Genomic DNA, 25,676 nt, shown 5'->3' on the forward strand with positions numbered 1-25,676 from the left:
TATTTGTTAGTTCTGAAGTATGATATCTTGTGTCTTAAATTGCATTTCTTATCTATAGGAATTCCCATCATCATTGTAAGAATGAGAAATTAGAGATTGGTTGGTATCTCGTTGACTGCAGTATTTTGTTTGTGTACATCAAAACTTACTATATTGCTGTTTCATATTTGGATGGTGTTTTTAAGTCCATGTGTTGACGTGTCTTCCTTCTAAAACATACTAAAACTTTGTATTTACTATTTGAGCTCCATTTCATTATGTCAAAGAAACAGTTATTGTATCTGTCTGTTTACCATCACACTAGTTTTTGAAACCAGAATCGGTGCCAAATGATGCACAATTCATTCACATCTGTATAGTCCCTTTTCCAAAGAAAACTTAAATGGCTGTACTTGAGCTTGATGGAACAATATAAATATACGCTCTAATGTTCCAGTTCACTTTTGTACTTAGTTACTTTGTGTTAACCAAAGGAATTTTTTAAAATTGTGATTTTTGTTACATTATCTGTTCAGTTTATTGGACTGATAAAATTCCCTTCAGCACTCGGCAGCTGACCATTGACAATTGTTTTACTTGTGGCATTAAAAGTGTGTTGCTTAGTGATGGTACCAGAAGTGATTCGTATTTGTAGAACTGTATAGGACTTCAGTTCAAGTTATTTCAGATGATGTAAATTATTTATTTTGTAAGAAAAATGGTGCAAATTCTCATATAAATTATTTATTATCACCACAGTTACAAATTCTAGTGATGAACGAAACAAAAGAACAGTATATGTGTATGGTGTCTGTTCTTTTGGACATGTACAGAAGAACAGACGCCGTACACATATAATTACGGTGATCACAAACCGAGGATCATTTCTGTGCGAATGCAGACATATGCTCGAACTCATGTGGGAATAGGCCTTGCCACGAGCATTGAGATTAATGGGCAGGGGGCACTACTTCCATAGTTTATGGAGTAAGTTGAGAAAGTGGGTCCGCCGGGGCTGTGCTTGGGATAAGTCCGCGCAGCCGCACTAATTCCTGTGTTCTCGTTGACTTAGGGGCTAGAATGCCTGCCTAGTAAGCAGAAGACCCGAGATCGAATCCCAGTCGAGCACACATTTTCAACTCGTCCCCATTGATTTCTATCAACTTCCTGTACACAGCTGATATTTGTAATTCATTGAAATTTCAAAAGAACAGTACATTGCAACTGACATCATCTCCCTGAGCATAATTTCCTCCATGTACACACAAAAACTACTCCGTAGCATTTGCCTTGTCTGGTGTGTCACATATGTCTTCAGTTGGAAAACCTTTAAATCACCAATCCAAATCCTGTATTTTCCGTTCTGACAATTATTGGACTTGGGTGATAGCAGTAATCACTTGACCAGGGTTGCACAAATTCACTGCTTGTGGTCATGGGACCCTCTTTCTTTCACCTGACCAGTAAAATCATGTATATAATAATCTCGTTTTATTTACTCTTCAGTTTGCTTAACAGCATAATGTCCTTTCCCTTGCACAACCTTGATCATTTCATATTGCATAGTGCATGCAACCAACTGCAAAATCAAACAGTACATTTGAATACTAACTTGAAGCATCTACTTGTTTCATTGTAGAACCAGATTGGTGTTTGTTGGCATAGGAATACTCTTTTAATCCCAGCTTGCTGTTGCTGATGACAAGTCATTCTTATCCAGGGTCTTTTGGAATTCAGAACAGTCCATAACAGTTTAAAATGTGTTCTTAGTACATATTTTCACAAATTCTTTAAGCCATTCACAATTGCTAAGACTCCAAGCTCATAACTACCGTCTCTTTCCTCTTGAGTTTGTATTTTGTAGTCATATAGGAGGCTGGATGTTACTCGTCATCATCTGGAGAGAGTTTTGTAAAAACACAGCATTCAAGTTGCCGCCACTCATACCTCACCTATCATTCAACAACATCTTCGCCCCTGCACTTCCGCCTCGACTGACATCTCTGCCCAAACCCTTTGCCTTTGAATATGTCTGCTTGTGTCTGTATATGTGTGGATGGATATGTGTGTGTGTGCGAGTGTATACCCATCCTTTTTTCCCCCTAAGGTAAGTCTTTCCACTCCCGGGATTGGAATGACTCCTTACCCTCTCCCTTAAAACCCACATACTTTCGTCTTTCCCTCTCCTTCCCTCTTTCCTGACGAAGCAACCGTTGGTTGCGAAAGCTAGAATTTTGTGTGTATGTTTGTGTTTGTTTGTGTGTCTATCGATGTGCCAGCGCTTTCGTTTGGTAAGTCACATCATCTTTGTTTTTAGATATATTTTTCCCATGTGGAATGTTTCCCTCTATTATATTCAGACCTTGTCATTTTACGTATGTGATCCTCTTCTGTCTTCACCTTTTCATCTCTCAAAGCTGCCCATTCATCATGTGATGTAACATGTCGTTTTGAATATTGTAATGTGTTACCTACTGTTTACCTGATAAACTGATGATCACAACCTTTGAAAATTTTATTTGGTAGTGAGTTTTGGATCATGTACTGTTGGAAAGTTTGTTATTATTTGTGCATGTATGCTAGCTTTTAAGGACGCCGTGCGTCTTCCAGATCGGGCGGTGATGGTGGATTTGCTACACATTCTAGTACCTGTTGGTGGGGCAGTAATTCCATGGAGCCATTTCCTGGCTCAGGAAAGTAAGGCACCATAGAACAGTGTGGCTCCCATGGGCCCAGCACTTGTCTGCTGGGATGGTGCACCTGGGGTTCCTGAGCTGGGGACTGTTAAGCGCTGCTGGTCCTCTATCACACAAACTCTGGGTATGCTTCAGCAACCACTGTTCGACGTGGCAGTGGAATGTTGTGCGTTACGGGGAACGTGGCAGTGGAATGTTGTGTGTTACGGGGAACAGGGATCGTAGTTTGACCGTTCGGATCACAAGGATGATAAAAACATCTATTAAAGAAATCTCAGTATCAAGGTGTGCTGTGCGCTGATTCAGTGGAATAGTCCTTAGCGAGCAACCTTTGGGATATCTGCCGCACCTCAGTTCTATAAAGTTTACAAAGGCATGTGGGGCTCAGTCTAGGTGGGGCTGCTGGTAGGATCCAATGCGCAATCTAACCCAAAAGGGCTCCTGTAACCAGTCCTCCTGATTCAGAAATTATTGAGAGTGCTGCCATTTACAGGAACATAGCACATGTTGCTGACCAGAATGTGTTTTTAATAGCCAAATGGAAAGAGGGCAGTTTTTAGAAAGTTCCATCTTTCTGTATCCAGAGTGGTTTAGAGGGTATCTGTAGCACTTTAAAATCTATCAACTGCTTGAAAAAATGGGACCCTGTTGATAGAAACACCTGTTTCTCTAGAAGTAAAGAACCTCCAGACAGCTCAATGCTTCTGGGAGTATGCAATCGAAACTGAACTGTGCAACACCTTGGACTACAGCAAAGGCATTGAGTTATGCAGAGATGAGGCCAATATTCCCAAAGAGGAACTAAAAGCTGAGTGGGCCAAAGAAGGCATTGTTGATGTACAAAACATCATGAATAGTGTGGATGGTGACCTGATCAAATCAGACACATTTAATCTTAATTTTAACAGAGAAACTTCCAGAGCATGTTAAGGCAGGTTTTCTTTGCCTAAGCGTGCAACCTTATTTTCCCAACCCATTGCATTGTTTTAAATGCCAGTGCTTTTGGCATACTACTCTAGGTTGTAGGGGAAAAGCCACTTCTGGCAAAACTGGTAAGGCCACCCATGAAAGAGTTGGTTGTTCATCTCCTCTGAAGTGTTCAAGTCCTCTAAGGATCATCCTGTCTGGATTAGGGACTGCAGTGTCTTCCTTGAAGAAAGGAAGCTGTAGGAGATAAAAATGAGTAAGTGCATCCCACATGGTGAAGCCAAATAAATCTCCAAGGCCATGCAGCTACCCACGTTCGCTGCCTGTTTTGCTTCAGTTCTCCAACAGCCAGTGCAAAATATCATTGCTGCTACACAAATGGAGGTTGCTAGTGTCAGCATTAGTACTTGTGTTTTGACACAATTCATGCGTACTGCTGCAGTTATTTCATACTCCGTACCTCCCCCTTCAACATTAGAAAAGTTGGTGGTTGCCACCGTTGTGGAGGTTCCTGCCCTTGCAAGAGTTCAGTCTGGTCCACTGTCCAGCAGTGGCACTACCACAGCCATGGTTGTGGCTCCAAAGTGTCCACTGTCCAGCAGTGGCACTACCACAGCCATGGTTGTGGTTCCAAAGCCCGCCCAGGGTGGAAAACCAAAGCCAAAGGCAAAGAATCAGGTCCTGACGGAGACGGGAAATAGGCAATCTGATGATGTTGACGTCTCTCTCTCTCTCTCTCTCTCTCTCTCTCTCTCTCTCTCTCTCTGTGACATCTCTCACAGTTTGTCTTTGGAACCAGTAACTGATGAACCTTGATGTTGCATAGGACACTCGTCTCACTCCAATACCAAGACTCCACCCTCTACAGCCTCCCCTACCTGGCAGAAAGACAGGATGAGATTGCAACCCCACGATAAATGGCTCCCATACCTCAATGGAACATTGATGGGTTCAGGACATGTGAAGGAACTGAAACTCCTAGTACAGGTATGCCCACCTGTGCTTGTGTTTGCAGGAAACACATTTTAAAGCATGTAATGCTCCTGTACTCCAGGGCTATACACTTCATTGCTAGGATGATCTGAATGGGGGTCAGGTCAATAGTGGAGTTGCTGTGTTTGTCAGTAACACACACCAATCCTCTTTTCTCTCCTCAGTTACAGACCTACAAGCAATAGCCATTGCAGTTCATGTGGGTCAAAAAATGTCTTCGCATCGGCCATAGTTCTCTGACACTTGGCTTCTTGCTCCAGCGACATGACTGTGCAATGGGTAGTGCTTGTGGCATACAGGTCACTGTGTGCCATGTTTATAGGCTGTGTTTCTTGTTCAGATCAGAAGGAAGTGGCCAGTTTGCTGGTAGGTCTACCCTCTATTTTAAATGACGTTGAAATGAATGTGATTAGAGTTTCAAGTTTTTGTTATCTGTCCAACTTCTTTCAAAAAATTTTAGGGAACTGTTCTTAACATGTTGAGAGGTGACTAGCTCATCCATTCTGTTTGTAGGTAGTCAGCCAGTCAAATTTCTCTGTGCCATTGCTGTAGCTTCTCTGCCATTTCTTTTATGTTTTCATCCTAGATATTGCACCTTTCGTAATTCCTCTTTTGTTTTACTGTGTGTGAGATGGAGTGATTGTGTGGGTCGATGCAAGTGAGGTAGGGGTGAAGAAGCAAGTGAATGTCACTTTGTAGGTTTACTCCACTTGGCATTTTGACATTTTTAAACCTTTTAAATACATTTGTTTATTTTAATATTTGTAAGGACTCTGATAACCTGTCATTCTGGAAACATTCCCCAGGCTGTGGCTAAGCCATGTCTCCACAATATCCTTTCTTCCAGGAGTGATAGTAGTTCTGCAAGGTTCGCAGAAGAGCTTCTGTGAAGTTTGGAAGGTAGGAGACGAGCTACTGGGAGAATTGAAGCTGTGAGCACGGGTCGTGAGTCGTGCTTGGGTAGCTCAGCTGGCTGAGCACTTGCCTGCGAAAGCAAAGGTCCCGAGTTTGAGTCTCAGCCCGGCACACAGTTTTAATCTGCCAGGAAGTTTACACATTAACAACTTCAGAGAAAAATACTCTCGCTATTCTACTGTATCCCATTCTCCTGTTTCTGTAAAATGTTACCTAATGCTTCCTTTGGAACTCTTAATAATCTCTGGTTCTGCCAAATTATCCAGTACCCATCTCCGTAATTGCCTACTTTTTTGAAATTTCTTAAGTTTTAATCTAAGCTCATAACCAATAAATTATGATCAGAGTCCACATCTGCCCCTGGAAATGTCTTACAGTTTAAAATGTCATTTTGAAGTCTCTTCCATACCATTATACTGTATAATCAGTCTGAAACCTTCCAGTGTCTGCTGGTTTCTTCCATGTATACAACCTTGTTACATGATTCTTAAACCAAGTGTTAATTATGATTGAATTATGCTCTGTGTTAAGTTCCACCAGGTGCCTTCCTGTTTCATTTATTTCCCCCAGTTCTAACTCTACGACTGTTTTTCCTTCTCTTTGTTTTGCTACTATCAAATTGAAGTCTCCCACAACAATATACTTTTCCTCTCCTTTAGCTATCTGAATTATTTCTTTTACCTCATCCTGCATTCTTTCAATCTCTTCATATGCAGAACTAGTTGCTGAATAAACTTGTACCACTGTGGTGGGTTTTGGCTTTGTGTCTGTCTTACCTACAGTAACGCATTCACTGTGCTGTTCCTAGTAGCTCACCCACATTCCTACATTCCTATTTTTTAAATTCATTATTAGATCTTCTACTGTGTTTCCCCTATTTGCTTTTGTGTTAATAACAGTGGTCTCACACAAGCAGAAGTCCTATTCTTCCAGACTTCGCAGTTGACTAATTCCCATTATATCTACCTTCAACCTGTTCATTTCCCGTTCTAATTTCTATAACCACCCTACCCAATTAACAGGTCCTGCCTTCCATGCTCCAACATGTAGAATGCCAGTTTTGTTTTTCTTGATGAAAATATCCTCTTGAGTAGTCCCCGCCCAAAGATTGGAGTGGGGGACTATTCTGCCTCCAGAATATTTTACCCAAGAAGGTGCCACAATCATTTAACCATACATGCAGTATAAAACTGCATCCACTTGGGGGTAAATAGTTTCAGCCATTTGCTGCTCTAGCGTAAGAAGACCATGTTGGCTGACGTTACAAATAGCCCAAGTCAGTAAAGACCAAAAAAGATCAAATAGGGGAAATAGTTTGTGTAGTTGCAAATTTTTGTACAGTGGCAGGAATGGATGGCATGAACAAAATCTAAAAATCCTGACAGGTGGGGTGTGAGTGAGGGGGTCGCATTGAAAGATCATTCTTTTATGTTTTTCGTGAATAACTCGAAAACTGTTGCTTCTAGCAAAAATGTTTCCCAGTACAAATTTAATCTACGTTAAATTGCTTATGAAAAGGGCTGATTCATTTTTTCTCATAGCCTAATACACTATGTGATCAAAAGTATCTTGACACCTGGCTGAAAATTACTTACCAATTCGTGGTGCCCTCCATCGGTAATGCTGGAATTCAATATGGTGTTGGCCCACCTTGGCCTTTACGATAGGTTCCACTCTGGTTGGATACATTCAATCAGGTGTCGGAAGGTTTCTTGGGGAATGGCAGCCCATTCTTCACGGAGTGCTGCACTGAGGAGAGGTATCGATGTTGGTCAGTGAGGCCTGGCACGAAGTTGGCATTCGACAACATCCCGAAGGTATTCTGTAGGATTCAGGTCAGGACTCTGTGCAAGCCGGACCATTACCGGGATGTTATTGTCGTGTAACCACTCCACCACAGGCCGTGCATTATGAACAGGTGCTTGAGCATGTTGAAAGATGCAATTCCCATCCCCAAATTGCTCTTCAACAGTGGGAAGCAAGACGGTGCTTAAAACATCATGCGCCACGCGAAACAACAAGGTGTGCAAGCCCTCTCCATGAAAAACACGACCACACCATAACACCCCTGCCTCTGAATTTTACTGTTGGTAAGACATATGCTGGCAGATGACGTTCACTGAGCATTTGCCATACCCACACACTGCCATCGGATCGCCACGTTGTGTACCGTGATTCGTCACTCCACACAATGTTTTTCTACTGTTCAGTCGTCCAATGTTTATGCTCCTCACACCAAGCGAGCCGTTGTTTGGCATTTACCGGCTTGCTGTGTGGCGTATGAACAGCCACTTAACCATGAAATGTTAGTTGTCTCACCTCTCACCTAACTATTATAGTACTTGCAGTAGATCCTGATGCAGTTAGGAATTCCTGTGTTCTTGTGTGATGGTCTGGATAGATGTCTGCCTATTACACAATATGACCCCCTTCAACTGTCGGTGGTCTCTCTCAGCCAGCAGATGAGATTGGCCTGTACGTTTTTGTGCTGTACGTCTCCCTTCACATTTCCACCTCACTATCACATTAGAAACAGTGGACCCAGGGATGTTTAGGAGTGTGGAAATCTCGCGTTCAGATGTATCACACAAGTGACAGCCAATCACCTGACCATGTTCGAAGTCCGTGAGTTCTGCGGAGTGCCCCCTTCTGCTCTCTCATGATGTCTAATGACTACTGAGGTTGCTGATGTGGAGTACCTGGCAGTAGGTGGCAGCACAATGCACCTAATATGAAAAACATGTTTCTGGGGGTGTTCGGATACTTTTGATCACATAGTGTAGTTCCCACGGTGAGTGTAGTTCCCACGTTGCAAGGATGAACAAATCACAGATTATTAAAAGTAATGTTTTAATGGCAAAAAATTAATATTCTTTGCTAAATCAAGTCAGTTAAGAACAAATTATTTAATATGTGTACCACATCTATGTGCAGCAGAGCCATCCATTAGGATAAATTGTGTTCTGGGGCTGTAGAAGGGTGGCTGGGGGGGGGGGGGGGGTGTTGATGCTTGAGGTAAGGCAGGTGATCGGATTGTGCGTTTATACTTCCCACCTTTGTAGGTCTGCAAACTGAAGAGTGAGCAGGCAAGTCCCTGCTCTCTCCACCCCACTACATTGTAACAAGCAACTACAGAGTGTTTCACAAAGTTATACTGACTGTTTCACAGTTTGCCTTATGAATCATTGGTGACGGCAGTGCACAGTTGCCCCCAGGGAATGTTTATTTTGGCACAAAGTGCGTTAATACTGTATGGAATCATATCCCTTAATACAACTGCATTGCACTTAGCTGTGACATACACATTCCGTATTTGTTCTTAACCCACTTCATTTAACAATAACAGTTAATTTTACGCCATTAAAACACTGTTTTTAATAATCTGCAAGTTTTGTATCCCCTGCAATGTGGAAACTTATTAGTCCTAGAGAAAAAATGAATAGGATATTTACTAATGCAGATCAATTTTGTAATGGGAAACAAGTTTTACTAGAATCTGCAGTTTTAAAGCTATTCAAGACAAACATAAATGAACCTTTCAATGTCTGCCTAGCCCGTCGCTCACACCCCTCTGGTCAAGATTTTTAGTATTATGTTCGTGGTACTCCTTCCTATCACTGTACTCTTCATTTAATAACAAAATTTGGAAAATGCTGATGAAACAAAGGCTGTTCCACTCTCAGTTCAAAAGAGACTGTGCAAGTGTTGACAGGCAAAATTTAGTAGAGAGGCACATGTCTAAAAAGATTGATGCATGAGGTGTACAGCAACTACCACTGTCTTACCTTAGCAAAAGGTTTTGCCGAGAACCTCAGGAAATTCTGGTCATAAATAAAATTGCTAAGTGAGTCAGAGGCTTCTGTCCAGTCACTCATTGACCAGTCTGGTGTGGCAGTATAAATTAACAAAAGGAGAGATGAGGTTTTAAATTTCATGTGTAAGAAATTGTTCGTACAGTAGAATTGTACAAACAAACCTTCATCTGACCATCGCACAGTCTCCCATACGGAGGAAGCATTCCTGGTGTAGAGAAGTGACTGAAAGATTTCAAAACAAATAGGTCGCCAGGTCTGGATGGAATCCCAGTTTGGTTTTGCGAAGTGTATTCTGTGGCATTGGTCCTTTAGCTTGCGTTTACTGCAAATCTCTTGCCCAGCCCAAAGTCACAAATGACTGAGAAAAAGCACAGGTGAGGCCTGTGTATGAAAAGGATAAAAGAATGGACCCACAAAATTACAGACCAATATCCTTAACATTGATTTGCTGCAGAATTCTTGAACATATTCTCAGTTTGGCTGTAATACACTTCCATGAGATTGAAAAGCTTCTGTCCACAAATCAGCACAGAGTTAGAAAACATTGCTTGTGCAAAACCATGTCTCACACGATATCCTGTGAACTATGGATGGCAGCAGGCAGATTCCATATTCGTAAATTTCTGAAAAAGTATTTGAACAGTGCCCCACTGCAGACTGTGAATGGAGGCACAAGCATACGGAATAAGTTCCCAGATATGTGAGTAGCCTGAAGACTTGTTACGTAATAGGACACAGTACATCGTCCTCTATGGCGGGTGTTCATCAGAGATGAGGGTTTCATCAGGAGTGCCCCAGGGTGGTGTGACAGGACATTGTTATTCTCTAGGTACATAAATGTTTTGGCAGACAGGGTGAGGAGCAATCTGATCATTGTTGAATGACTGTTGCAATATACAAGATGACTTGGACAAAATTTAGAGGTAATGTGAGGAATGGCAGCTAGATTAAACATAGAAAAATGTAAGTTATGCGATTGACTAGGAAAAACAATCCTGTAATGTTTGAATACAATATTAGTTTTGTGTTGCTTGACTTGGTCACATTGATTAAATATATAGGTGTAAAGTTGCAAAGCGAAATAAAATGAAATGAGCATGTAAGGATTGCAGTAGAGAAGTAAAATTGTCAACTTCAATTTATTTGGAGAATTTAGGGAGAAAATGGTTGTCTGTCAAGGAGACCATGCATAAACACTAGTGCGACTCATTCTTCAGTGGTGTTATATTGTTTGGGATCCCCCCCATATTGAATTAAATTTACATACACATACAGGGAGCCTCCCTGTTTACCTTTCCCCTGTTGCTTCATAACCTGGGTTGTGAGTAACTGAATCCACTTTCCCTTCTTCCCCTTTTTTCCTCTCTCTCCTCCCTGACAAAGGAACAAAGTTCCGAAAACTAGGATACGTAAATTTTCTGTTCTGTTTTGTGTATCTATCGGCTGTACTGAGCTGAGGTAAGTACTGGCCAGCCTCTCTATCTCTTTGTTAGTGACTGTATTATGAAAAGGATAGATTGCTACTCACCGTATAGAGGAAATGCTGAGTCACAGACAGGCACAGCAAAAAGATTGCCATACATTGTAGCTTTTGGCCAAAAGTCCTCCTCCTGAAGTAGCACACACACACACACACACACACACACACACACACAGAGTCAGTCCAGCTTCAGTGGCCAGAGACAGTAGTCATGTGTGTGAGAGTTGTGCTTGTATGAATGTGTGTGTGTTTTCTATTTCAGAAGGAGGCGTTTTGGTCGTAGCTTAAATGTATAGCAATCTTTTTGTTGTGCCTGTCTGCGACTCAAGAGTCTCTTATATATGGAGAGTAGCAGTCTATCCTTTTCTTAATACTGACATTATCAAAATACAATCCATATAGGAGCTGGTCAACATAAATGATGACCACTCTGTAATGAAGACCGTTGGCAGCATATTTTTTTGGTTATGTACCAGCACCCTGGTATGGTTCAAGCCATGTCAGAAACCCACTACTGAGCCCTTGACACCAGAACTTAAAATCCGTATCATTCAGATTAGCCTTAAATAAACTGCTTTGTCCCATACTGTCAAAATAAGGTACCATATTTTTGTCAACTAAATGGTCTTGCATTTGAGTTGTATGTACTCTGGATTTTTAATTTATCATGCTTATAAGGGAGTGAACCTGTCGGTGCCATCAAGTTCATCATTGTTGCAGAAATGGGTATTTGACATAATGAACTTGAAGCTGTCCCTGGATATTGCATTAGAAACTGAAATGGTGTGTACATCAGATGACATCTTTCAGTACATGAAATTTGTTGATAAGACTAAATAACCACAAAGAAGAAAAGTAGCTGGGAAACACTTCATTTTTTTCATTTGGGTGCAGTGAATTTTCTTGGTGTTCCATAAGCGACCGTACCAGTGAACGTGGAAGGCAAGGAAGCTCTACTTTTTGAACAATCAGTACCTGCATCATTAATCCGAAGTGACAAATTTGGAAATTGTACATCGTTAGACAAATTATTATGGCAAATTATGGTTGGAGCTTTCAGCCGTGTTGGTAGAACATCAGACAATGGAAACTCCATAAAGGAATGCAATCATTGCACAGCTTTTATATTGGTATGACTACCAACTAGCTGTCCACCAGGATGAACGGCCACTGCCAAACTGTGGTCAAGGGCAAAGTGGATCACTCTGCGGCACAACATGCATCTGAACGTAACACAATTGATTTCAATGGCTGCTTCACTACCTGAGCCATCTGGATCCTTCCCTCCACCTCCAGCTTTTCTGAAGTGTGAAGATGGAAGTTATCCTTATAACACATTCACCTCTCCCCTAATTAGCCCGGCCTCATCCTTTAGTAACATATCATCTCCTCCTCATACTCATCTCCCACACTGTTTGTTTGCAGCCCTCTGCCAACAATTCTGCCTGTCTTTCCCCACTCCTCTCCTATTTTTCCCCCCAGCTCCCTGCCCAACAACCTCCTGAGTCTGTGCCTGTTGGCAGTCCTGCACACTCCCTCAGACAGCATTCATCTCTCTCCCCACCCATACACACTATCCCTTCTCCTTCTCCGCCTCCTCTGCTTCTGTCTCTCTGATTGCTGTTTGCATCCCAATTGATGTTGTATTCCAACCTGAGATGCTGGAATTGGCGGTCTTGTGTGTGTGTGTGTGTGTGTGTGTGTGTGTGTGTGTGTGTGTGTGTCTGTCTGTCTGTCTGTCTGTCTGTCTTTTACCGATGAAGGCTATGACTGAAAGCCTTATGTGAGTGTCTTTTAATTGTGACTGTCTGCAACTTGGCATGTCTTCTTTACGATAAGTGGCAATCTGTCTTTTCCTACATTGTTGGTAGAACATCATCAATATTTGGAACTTCTTCATCAGCAGAGATGTCTGTCAAATCATCTGTAGTATTGGTGTGTGGTAACATACCAACATCCAAACCATTTTCAGACATGCCATTATCAGTACTCCCCAGTGTTTCAAGAAGTTTGTCTAACATTAAAGCAAGAGAAATGTTCGAAAACATTATATCTGATTTGTGCATGCATAAAGCTAATGCCATTCTAGAAGTATGTGTTCAAACAAACTGTCACTGATGCATCATGCATGCAAATATCCATATTATCCTTTACTATTTAATGACATTTTGAGAAAATATGTGAACAATATTTTTCTAATATATATAAGCACAGAGCAGTTATGCTTACCTGTCAACTAGAAAGTCAGGCCTTTAATCTGCTTTCATCAGGCCAAGTTTTCTCACACACACAGAATAATGCTGACTCAACAATGAAATCTAAAGGCTGTTTTAGACAGTGGTATTGGTCAGTTGATGAAGTGTGTACCAGCGCCATCTGTTGGAAGGTAGAAAAAAGTAGTAGTATAAGAAATGTTAAGCTCCTCTGCAAAAGTCCTTCCTGACTGCCAACAACCACGTCTGGTTGACAGTGTTAACACCTTTTGATTATTCTTCCTGTTGTGCATTCAGATGTGACGTGGCCAAACTTGTTGCAACTGGAGCATCTCTCTCCCTTGCTCCAGTCACTTTACCAGTGGTAGCACAGTTGAAATAGTTTCTGTTAGGATCCCTAATGCACATGCTGTGTTTGTTACTTGTGTCTTTATCATCTCTGTTACTGGAGTTCCTGAAATTTTCATTGCTGTAGCTTTTTTTTGTTTCATTTTGGAATGACTTCACAGACCTTTTGTAATTTTGTAATGAATATTTTTTTCCCTTAAACTCAGTGATGTAGCATGGATTTCTTCCATGTGGTGTGAGCCCTAAATTTGTCCCCCTCCCCTCCCCCCCCCCCCCCCCCCCCCCCCCACCTTTCCCCTTTTTTGCAATTAAGCAAAAAATAAGTGAGACCTTTGACAATGCATAGCAATATTTGATTAATACTTATAATCATAAGATAGGGACATTAGAATTTATTTTCCATGTATGATTTTTGGAGTGTCTTACATACTTTCCATTATGATGAACAGATTGTTTTCGAAGATTATTTATGTGGCTTGTTTGACAGTTTCAACAAAGAAAATATACACATTCATGCAGTGAGAGGTAAATATTTGCTACATCTGAACCTACAGGGCATGGGATTTCATAGCAATAAATTATGCTGTATAATAATCCTTTATCAGCAAGATCTTAGTAGGCATTTCTATCACCCATTGCACAACATACATTCAGTCCGTGTATGGACAGGCATGCTTCAGTCAGTCATCTTACCAGTAGATGATGGTTCAAATTCAGTTAAACCAGGCTTTGTTGGGTTCAGGAGTATTTCACCACACACAAGTGTGGTGAATTTGCAATTGATATTAGATAGAGAATAATATTAATGATTAGTCATGCCAGGAAGTGACACAGAGTGCTAGTAGCAGAAGAGAATTGGAATGCTTATGCTGGGGTGGAAGCCAGTCAATCTGTTACCAGAGCACTTGGTCAAAACATTTACTCTAAAATGAAAGTCCTCCAGAATATAGATTTAGAGGACTTAATAAGAAACCCTTGTGGAATCTAGAGCAAAGGCAGACATCCTAAGACATCCTATGGAGTATTGGGACAGATGGCAGATTTTTTATTTTGCAGCTATGATTCTCGAGGGTGAATGATTACGTATTAACTTAATGGACTTACCTGTAGCTAGGGCTAATATCAGTGGCTTAGTGGTGGTGATGGAATATCCTTGTGCACCAATTTAAAGTGAATCTTGTAAGTATTTATAGAATGTCAGTATAGATGTAATTAACATTCCATTTAGGGAGTGGGATGTAATTACTTTACATAATGGAATAGTGTGTGTCTCATGTCACTTTGAACACAGGGATGAGGGCAGCAGACGTTCTGATGGATGTCGTGAAAACAGGAAAAGGAATGTCACAATTTCACTACGTTGTGAATTTTTTCATCTCTAATGTCCTAGGTATCTTGTCCATCAGATAACAATGAAACCAAATAAGTTTTACTATTGACATCAAAATCATAAATCTTGTATGTGTTGTTGTTGTTGTTGTAGTCTTCAGTCCAAAGATTGGTTTGAAGCAGCTCTCCATGCTACTCTATCCTGTGCAGGCCTCTTCATCTCAGAATAACTACTGCAACGTGCAGCCTTCTTAATCTGCTTACTGTATTCATCTCTTGATCTCCCTCTACAATTTTTACCTCCCACACTTGCCCTAGTACTAAATTGGTTATACCTTGTTGTCTCAGAGTTCCTTCTTTTAGTCATTTTGTACCACAGATTTCTTGTATCCCAAAATCTACCCAGTACCTCTTCATTATTTGCATGAGCTATCCATCTAAGCTTCAGCATTCTTCAGTAGCAGCACATTTGAAAAGCTTCTATTCTGTTCTTCTCTAAACTGTTTATCATCCATATGTGGCTGCACTCCAGACCAATATCTTCAGAAAAGACTTCCTAACACTACATTCATTGTCAACAAATTTCTCTCATTCAGAAATGCTTTTCTTGCCATTGTCAGTCCATATTTTATATACTTTCTACTTCGGCCGTCATCACTTATTTTGCTGCTTAAATGGTAAAGCTTGTCTACTACTTGTACTGTCTCATTTCCTAATCAATTCCCTTAGTATCACCTGATTTAATTTGACTACATCCATTATCCCTTTATTTCATCTTATATCCTCCTTTCAAGCCCCTGTCCAATCCGTTCAACTGCTCTTCCAAGTCTTTTGCTGTCTCTCACAGCATTAAAATGTCCTCGGCAAATCCCCAAGTTTTTATTTCTTCTCCCTGAACTTTAATTCCTACTCCAAATGTTTCTTTCGGCTTTGTTTACTGCTTGCACAATGTACAGATTGAATAACATTGGGAATAGGCTACAACCCAGTCTTACTCCCATCTCAACCAAAGCTTCTCTTTCATGCTCCTTGACTCTTATAATTGCTGTCTGGTTTCCGTACAAGTTGTAAATAGCCTTTCGCTTCCTGTATCTTACCCCTGCTATCTTCAGAATTTCAAAGAGAATATTCAAGTCAACACTGTCAAAAGCTTTCTCTAAGTCTACAGATGCTATAAATGTAGGTTTGCTTTTCATTAATCTATCATGTAAGATAAGTCGTAGGGTCAGTATTGCCTCATGTGCTCCTCAAATTGATCTTCCCCATGGTCAGTTTCTACTAGTTTTCTGTATGAGTTCGTGTTAGTATTTTGCAGCCATAGCTTATCAGACTGATAGTTCTGTAATATTCACACCTGTCAGCATCAGCTTTCTTTGGCAGAATGCAACATTGTAATTGTGTGTTTTAATTTCTTGGCAAATCTGTAAGTGTCTGTGTTGTCCCTTATAGAAAACACATGTTACACGAGGATGTAAGACCTCACTTTGTAAACCCTAGAATATGTTCACAAGTGAACTTGAAACACAGTAATCACCCCGAACATATCAGCATCAGCAAGAAGTCTCGTAGTTCACAGAAGCACTAACTTACCGTATATTGACTGTAAAATGCGTACAAAGAATTGTGGGGGGGGGGGGGGGGGGGGGAGGAGATCTGTGATACTGGCTCTATTTCAGATGAGTTCCAAATAAAACGTCTTTCTTAAATTAAAATTTTATTCTGCACATTTTTTGCATCACACCAAAATAACTAGATTTGTTAATCTTGCTGTGGACATTGTATATCTAAAATAATTTGTAATCAGTTTCAATGTAGAGAAGATTCTCTCACAACTAGCATTACTCACGGCAGCTGTGAGGAATATTCTGTATGCTATAACTATATTTTGTTTCCCTTCTTCAAATTTGGACTCAAAATAAACTTTAAGAAATCCATCGAGCTGGAATCAATAAGTTCTTTCATACAGCCTGTTACAGTTATGAATGCTTGTAATTGCTCATGCACTAAGCTTAAACTCTTCTCATGCAGGCCTTAAGGGAGGCATATTTTTCATCCACTTTTTTTGAGCTGCTGGAACTTTCTCGAATTTCAGCAGTTTCTCTATTTAACGAAGAAAACATTTTTCATTTTAAATCATCTTCATGTGACAAGCTCACATCTCTACTTCCATCATTAGAAATGTACTGCCTCCTAATTTGTTTTGGAAATTCAGCAGAAATGCAAGATTCTTCACACAAGCATTTAGCCTATCTTATAGCCTTGTCTATGAATTCCGATCACTTCTCTTCCAACACAATTTGTAAAATGCTTGCTTTCTGAGCCCATTGACCTCAGTGAATTCTGCCATTTGCAAATAATTTTAGGCATCATTCACATCATGTGACACCGGTTGCCAGAGATCCAGGAAACATAGAAATGACAATATTATGAAAAGAATAGTTGCTACTCACCATTAGTGAAGATGCTGAGTCACAGATAGACACAACAAAAGGACTGTCAGAACGTAAACTTTTGGCCAACAAGGCCTCCATCAGAAACAGGCAGCGCACGCACGCATGCACGTGCACGCACGCGCCCACACACACACACACACACACACACACACACACACACACACAACCAAAATTACTTTCGTACAATCTTTTTGTTGTGCGTCTCTGTCACTTAGCATCTCCACTCTTTGGTGATTAGCAATTATTATTTTCATAATATTGTCATATTCTGTTCTGGATTTTCCATTGTTTCATTTAAACAGAGAAATGAAAATGATAGCATCCCGGCTAACAGAGTTTCTCATTGTTTCGTATGTTGAAGCTTTCGACTGTTTCTCTTAGCTTCTGTAGGACTGTAAAAATTTCTTTGTAATCGTTTTGTGAGCTGTTTACTTCATTTCCTTGTGTGCTTCAACGTGTACCCTGAGTACTCTTCAAATTCTGGGGCAAAAGCTAGGCAATCTGTTACCACAGCACTTACTGACTGAAACATTCAATCAAAAATGAATGTCCTCCAGACTAGAGATTGAGAGGAACTAGTAAGAAACCCTTGCGGAGTCTAGAGCACAGGTAGACATCCTGTGGGATTTGGGGAACTGGTGGTAAATTAGATTTATGTATTTATTTGAATTTTCAGCTTTTGTTTTCTGGAGTGAATGACTACATATTAAAATTTGAGGAAATTTAGAGTAAAAGTGATCCAGGTAATAAATAATATGTCAGATTCAAAATACTTCAACTATTTTGCAGGGCATCATACTTTGAGTCTTCAGCCGGTTGATTGCAACCCTTGAGTAGTTTGGAACAATCATTCAGCAAAATGTTAAATTGTAAAATTTTTCAAAAATGATTTTGGTGGAGAGTGACTGATAAGTGACGGAGACATGTTTTTTCAACTTTTGTAGAGGTAAAATGAGCAAGAAAAAATAACTTGGGAAAGTTTTGGAGTTCTTAAAAAAACATGAACAAAAAAGAGGACTAATTGTTAGACTTTATATACTTCGTTCACTTGCTTATTACAATTCTTTTATCATCCTGTTGTAATGAACAAAGTTTTTTTGTTTTTACATCCATTTAGATCTTATTTAAGATCAACAGTGTTGTACTGAAAGCATTTAACAAAGTAAATAATATTGTATGAATTACTTTGAACTATATTTGCAAGGTGAGACTTTTTTTAGACAACTTTCCAGTCATACAGGACATAAACCTCCGGTCCTGATATGTCGTGCTTCAAAGTGGCTGTAAAAGGCAGTTTCTTCACAAGTTATGAAGATTCTATTTTTCCAAAAAGTCTTCCCATTTGTGTAGCAAAATATCCTACAGTGTTGGACATTTCCGGACCTTGTTGGTGGTCTACATGTATTCGATCTATGCACTCGTCTTCGATTTGGTAATTACTTGAAACCCATGACAAAAATGCATGAATGTATTTTATGGGCAACTTGAGCTCACAGTAAAATCCACTTTGATGGTTAGAAATGTGATTCAAGGTCACTTGACCTGGAAGAAGGAGGGGGAAAGAAAAATCACTTGCCAACAAAGTGCATCCTTTGATGGTGCCTGTAGAGACTAAAGTTTTTATTTTATTTATTTATTTATTTATATATTCATTTAATCTGATCTGATTTGGGCTGTCAGGTCCTCTCTTACATTGGACCAGGTTTCACACATACAGTACGTTGATGATTTGAGTGTCTGAAGTGGCAACTGAACTGAGATAGACACCTATGTCTTAAGAAACAGGTATTGTACAAGCGTTAATTAATATTATGTATTTTGTCCTTACAGTTATGAACTGCTTGAAAGTGTTGAAGAATGTTCTTCAGAAGGATGCAGCAATGCAGCTACTGGTTCGCTGGTATGCTTCAAGAAATGCTCCTGGTTCACAAGACATAGCACCACAACAAGAATGGCAACTCTTTTTGGGTGTCCTTTTAGGTGACTGTGCATGATATTGTAAACTCTAATATAATGTTCATTTCATCAACATCTTTAGCTGAATACTGCATATTTCAGGTACTGTGACAAACATATCTGCAACTTAATGCAACATATTTCATCTATGAAACTGTTAGCTGTGTAAACGATTGATATTTATTTTGCGTACGATGTGAAGTATTGGGAAAGTAGAAGTTCACAAAACAAATAAGTAATATCAGGGGAAGGAGGAAGAATGATATTAGGTTGGGACATACCATTTATTGGAAGCCCACTCTCTGATTTGTATCTTCAGGCTGATGCCTGTCGTCATCCGGATCTGTGTGAAAGGATACTTCTTACATTGGTTCACAGTGCCCATGCTACCCATTTCCCTGAAAGGTTGTCAGCTGGATTAGCCAGCCTATAAGTTTTCTTTCACCAGAATAAGGGTAGTGAAAGGTATCTCAGATGCAGGTTGTGTTATCAAACAACCCAAATTTGATGAATAATGAGAATTATGATGTGACCCCTAAGTGTACTTATGTAGATAGCATATACAAAAGTAATGGTCATTTTCTGAGGAAACACTTTTCATGCACTGTCTAAATTTAGGGCCCTTTTAAAGTTATAAAGTTATAACCCATTGCGAATGGAGCAAGGAGGGCGTAAAAAGCAGACCAGCACTAGCAAAAACGGCATTCCTGGCCAAGAGAAGTCTACTATTATCAAACATAGGTCTTAATATGAGGAAGAAATTTCTGAGAACATATATTTGGAACACAGAATTGTGTGACAGTGAGACATGGACTGTGTGATTACCGGGACAGAAGATGAAACAAAAGATAATTGGAAGCATTTGAGATGTGGTGCTACAGAAGAACATTGAAAATTAGGTGGACTGTAAGGTAAGAAATGAGATGGTTCTTTGCAGAGATGACAAGGAAAAGGATTTATGGAAAAGAAGGAACAGGAAGGTGTTGTTGTTGTTGTTGTGGTCTTCAGTCCTGAGACTGGTTTGATGCAGCTCTCCATGCCACTCTATCCTGTGCAAACTTCTTCATCTCCCAGTACTTACTGCAACCTACATCCTTCTGAATGTGCTTAGTGTACTCATCTCTTGGTCTCTCTCTACGATTTTTACCCTCCACACTGCCCTCCAATGCTAAATTTGTGATCCCTTGATGCCTCAGAACATGTCCTACCAACTGGTCCCTTCTTCTTGTCAAGTTGTGCCACAAACTCCTCTTCTCCCCAATTCTATTCAATACCTCCTGATTAGTTATGTGATCTACCCATCCAATCTTCAGCATTCTTCTGTAGCACCACATTTCAAAAGCTTCTATTCTCTTCTTGTCCAAACTATTTATCGTCCATGTTTCGAAACGACTTCCTGACGCTTAAATCTATACTCGATGTTAACAAATTTCTCTTCTTCAGAAACGCTTTCCTTGCCATTGCCAGTCTCCATTTTATATCCCCTCTACTTCGACCGTCATCAGTTATTTTGCTCCCCAAATAGCAAAACTCATTTACTACTTAAAGTGTCTCATTTCCTAATCTAATTCCCTCAGCATCACCTGACTTAATTCGACTACATTCCATTATTCTTGTTTTGCTTTTGTTGATGTTCATCTTATATCCTGCTTTCAAGACACTGTCCATTCTGTTCAACTGCTCTTCCAAGTCCTTTGCTGTCTCTGACAGAATTACAATGTCATTGGCAAACCTCAAAGTTTTTATTTCCTCTCCATGGGTTTTGATACCTACTCCGAATTTTTCTTTTGTTTCCTTTACTGCTTGCACAATATACAGATTGAATAACATTGGGGAGAGGCTACAACCCTGTCTCACTCCCTTCCCAACCACTGCTTCCCTTTCATGCCCCTCGACTCTTATAACTGCCATGTGGTTTCTGTACAAATTGTAAATAACCTTTCGCTCCCTACCAGGAAGGTAGGACATATATTAAAACATCGGGGAATAATTTCGATGGTTGTAGAGGGAGCTTTTTGAAGCTAAAAACTGTAGAGGAAGAAAGGGATTGGACACATCCAGCAAATAATTGAAGATGTAGGTTGGACATGCTACTCTGAGATGAAAAAGTTGGCATAGGAGAGAAATTCATGTGGGCCACATCAAACCAGTATAAAGACTGGTGACTTGACAGTTGTGGTGGAATGTGGTACGTCGGTCAGGCCATAATGACCGCTAAAGAATGATGGTATAGAGTGTAAGCGTTTCAAATGCTAACAACACAGAGAGTATGGTACACATTTTCATTTACTGGGATAGTGCTATTAAGGGAGCTGTTGGGTTGAATACAAACAAAAGTTTTTGCTTAAGTTCCGCCTGGAATCTTGGCATGTCCCTGTTCAAACAACTGGACAGAATTAGTACTATTTTCATTGTTAATTAATATTTCACTGTTGTTATCTTTGGTTTTGTGGTAGCACTAGGTGTTAACAGTGTGTATTTCCACATATTCTGTCTTTTCGTTCATATCTGGCATAGCCCCACACACCATGGGTTTAAGTCTCCTGTTTCATTTGCACATTGAAAATGGTGGTGTTCACGTATTGAAATATCAGCAGTTTTTGAGGAAGTTAACTACCTGCATTTTCATAAGTTATTTCAACATATGATGTACAAGGAGAGGATCAAGTTCTAAATAAGAGACATTAAGTGTGATGTTAAGGTGATCAGTTATCAGGGAGGTAGTGGCTGTCCGTTGAGAATACTATCTACACTGCCTGACAAAAAGAAAGATGTGAAGCACCCAGAAGACAAGGTCAGATGGCAGTGTACACATACGTGCTATTGGTGGAAAAGTACATGATTAGTGTTGCATTTCCCTGTAACAAGTAGAATGGTGACCAGAGTAGTGCACTAACGTTGTTCATGTTAAGTATTATTACCAGGCCTAGTAGGGTATATAAGATGTGCGAACAGCATCAGCTGCTGAGTGATTGCTGTGAAGGACACAGAGATGCCGTGTACTTCTGTGAGACAGTGCTACCAGCATGTGACGAAGTTTGAAAGGGGAACCATAGTAGGTCTCTGTTTCGGTGGCTGGTTGAATCATGCAGTATCTAGATTTGTGGGGAATTAGGATTTGACAGTGGCCTAATGTGAGACGACATGGGAATGTGAGGGCAGGCATACTTGTCAAAGCTCTGGTCAACTTCGTGTGACCACTGCAAGGGAGGATTGTCATATTGTGCAACATGCCCATCTTAGCCCCTTCACAGCTCCATCTGTCATGTGAGAACAAGTAATGGAGTCTCTGCAATATTCTGTGTCATTCTAGACCATTGGTTGGAAAATAGCAGCAGCTGGATCAGAGAATTACCAGTGCATGTGTAAGATGTTGCTAATACCACAACACAAACAGCTGCATTTGGAGGGGTGCCATGACCAGGAAACATGGACTGCTGATGAATGACATTGCACTGCTCACGATAATTTTCATCGGCAAATATGGAGGCTGCCTGGGTAGTGGCCCCATTCTTCCTATGTTGTGGAGAGCCACAGAAGGGTTACTTCTGTCGTCAAATGTGGGATACCATCAGGGAAGGCTTCAAGTGATGCCTGATAGTGATTAAAGGAACTCTGACGCACAACAGTATGTCATGGGCATCTTGCATCTTCAAGGGTTACTTCTCATGTGAAAAGTCATGCTGCTATTTTTCAACAGGGTAGTGTTTGTCCGTGCTTGGCATGTATCTCTACGAACTGTCTGTGTGATGTTGGGGTACTCCCATGGCCAGCAAGATTCCTAGGTCTGCTCCTAATAGAACATATGTGGGTCCAGCTTGATTGTTAGCTCCATGCCCGCGCCTGTATCCAGTATATCAAGGAACAGTTACTAAAGTTGTGGGCCAGCTTGCCTCAGGAGAGGCTACAACAGCTTTATGACACCTTTTCCAACCTAATCAGTGCATGCATCAGGCCTGAGGGGGTGCATTGTCATACTGATAAGTGGGCTCAACTGCCAAAGTATTTGTAAAAGTGATTCAATGTTGTAACCACTGAAATAATCTCACACATCCTCTCAACCTGTGAAGTTGCATTTAGTTTCCTCCTCCCTGTCCCAGTGTTCCATAATTTTTATCAGGCACGTATTGTTAATAATTATCTCCATTTGGGAAATGAATCTTCAGCTCATGTATTGGTGGAAAACTTCCACATTTGCACTTACAATTCAAATATTGTAACATGTTTATGGCTATTGTTTTTGTAGTCTTCTATCTAAACACTGGTTTGATGCAACCCTCCATCTAAATGTAACCTGTGCGAACTTTTTTATATCTGCATAACTACTGCAACTTACAGCATATACCCGAGTATAAGATGACCCTGTTTATAAAACGACCCCCTTTTTTCAACAGGCTTCTTGAGAAAAATTTATTTTTAACGTATTCTGACTAATCAAGATTACAGAGTATTTTACTGACATCAAGTAGCTGCCTTAACATTATATCCATTCTAAATTTATGCCATTTATTGATCATCTGCATTTTGATAATGTGACGAGAAATAAAATAAACAAAATTAATGGTTTATATCAATTTGTAGTTCGTATTCTTTTCCTCATTTTTTTACGCAATAACCCCATTGTCTGTGGTATCAATACTTAGTCATCAACCAAATAGCAAACCAGCGAAATTTATATCGTCATTGTCACAAACATTTGGATGTTTCTTCTGAATATGTTGTTGTGATCTCAGAGGTTATGTTACTTTGGAATCTGACAACAAAGCTGTTTTTATCTGCGTACATATCAGGTTTCGATACTATACTGACAAGAATGTTACAGTGTCTCTTGCTGCCTGCCGCTCTTTCATCAGCTGTGTAGAATCCACAGCTGTCTCACCCCCTTTTGTTCCCATCATATGTTGCGGTGAATGTCGAAACATTGCAGCATGAAACACACAAATACACCACTGGTGACTATCAAGATTTTTACCGTCTCCTGCAGAAATGAATACTATTGTTGACAGTTTGTCTCATTTTAAAGTGTACTCAGTTCTGACTATGATAGAAGTTCCTGAAATCAAAGTACACGGTATAGATTCCCAGGGTTGGTAACATGACTTCAATTGTTGCTTGCTCACTGCTTCCCTCCCAGCACTCATCTAGTTCTAAGCCAATCTTGAATCACTGTTCCCTCTCTAACCCTTCTGTAGTGTTGTCCGTGAGCAAATGTGAATCATGGAATGCAATATTTTCTCTGGTATGAGACATGTGGAACAACAGCAAGTAATACATAAATAAAAGATTGCAATCACAATTCAGTCCAATTCTCAAACTTCCTCTCGTCCTTCAATGTACTGACATCTGTTGGACTATCTCCAGACAGGTCTTACTGCTGTATTTTATTCTCGCGACATCAGTTATTCAGTTGAATATGACTTATTTAGTTTTTAGACATTTCATTCTGGTTAATTTTCCTTCTTGTTTCATCTGAATTTCACCATCATCTTCTTAAGCTGATTGAAGCTGGTTTTACCTACTATTCTAATATGCAAACACTGACCAAATTTCTCATGTGGAACCCACATAGTACACCATTACAGTCTCTCATAATCAAATAAAATATTGATCTGAGTTCTGAATCAAGTAATGTTTTTTGAAGAACAAAATTTCTCTTTTGGAATATTACCTTTACTTAAAAAGCAGCACTAATGTTTGTACGTGGTACCTGTACATGAGTGAGAACTTTTATTGCAAAGCTGTCCAAATACAAGAAGAGTTGGTAAGATGATTGAATTTAATGCTGTTTCCTCCTTTGTTTCACAAAATTGTCAAATTTTAAACAGAACAACAGATTGTCATTGTGGCAAGTTCATAGTTTCTTGCATATCCCTTGCACCTAGCACCATGCGTTTCAAATCGCACATGATTGTTCGAGGAACGTTGAAACTGTATTGAGTGCTTTAGCGTGTAGGAAAATCTTAAGCCTGTTCATACATGAGTGTCGTTTGTCCATCCCTGACTTCTGAATCCTTCAAAAACTGCACATGACCTCAATAGTCGAAGCTCCATCTGTAGATGTAAAACGACCCCTGTTCATCTATTAAACAACATAAAATGTTAATACCAGCAGCAGTAATTTAATCTGTGAATATAAGATAACCTCGTATTTTTTGAATGATGAAAGTGGGGAAAAAACTTGCTATATAATCGGGTAAATACTGTACATCTATTTGAACCAGTTCACTGTAGCCAAGCCTTGGTCCCTCTACAATTTTTAACCCCCACAGTTCCCTGCATTACTATATTTATGATTCAGGTCATGTCCTATGAATTTATCCCTCCTATGTGTGAAGCTATACCATAAATTTCTTTTCTTGTCAATTCAATTCATCACCTGCTTGTTAAGTTATCGAAACTACTCGTCTAATCTTCTGCATTTTCCTGTAGCACCATAATTCAGAAGCTTTTATTTTCTTCTTGGCTTAACTGTTTATCAGCCACATTTCACTTCCATTAATTATTTATCCTGACTTCATCTTACTGAGTGGTCTCTGTCCAGAGATCCAAATGGGGAACTGTTTTACCCCCAC

At 40.0% G+C, this 25,676-nt stretch overlaps 1 protein-coding gene across 1 annotated transcript in view; it reads left to right on the plus strand.

Annotated features, from left to right (window-relative positions):
• Window positions 1-25,676, plus strand: part of LOC124797781 (anaphase-promoting complex subunit 1) — a 349,586-nt gene that overhangs the window by 127,003 nt on the left and 196,907 nt on the right. The window contains exon 14 of the mRNA XM_047260813.1: window positions 18,979-19,128. Within this exon, the coding sequence (XP_047116769.1) occupies window positions 18,979-19,128 (150 nt within the window). The remainder of the gene's footprint in view (window positions 1-18,978; window positions 19,129-25,676) is intronic.

Source organism: Schistocerca piceifrons, chromosome 1 (assembly GCF_021461385.2).
Source record: "Schistocerca piceifrons isolate TAMUIC-IGC-003096 chromosome 1, iqSchPice1.1, whole genome shotgun sequence".
In the NCBI taxonomy this organism is placed as follows: Eukaryota; Metazoa; Arthropoda; class Insecta; order Orthoptera; family Acrididae; genus Schistocerca; species Schistocerca piceifrons.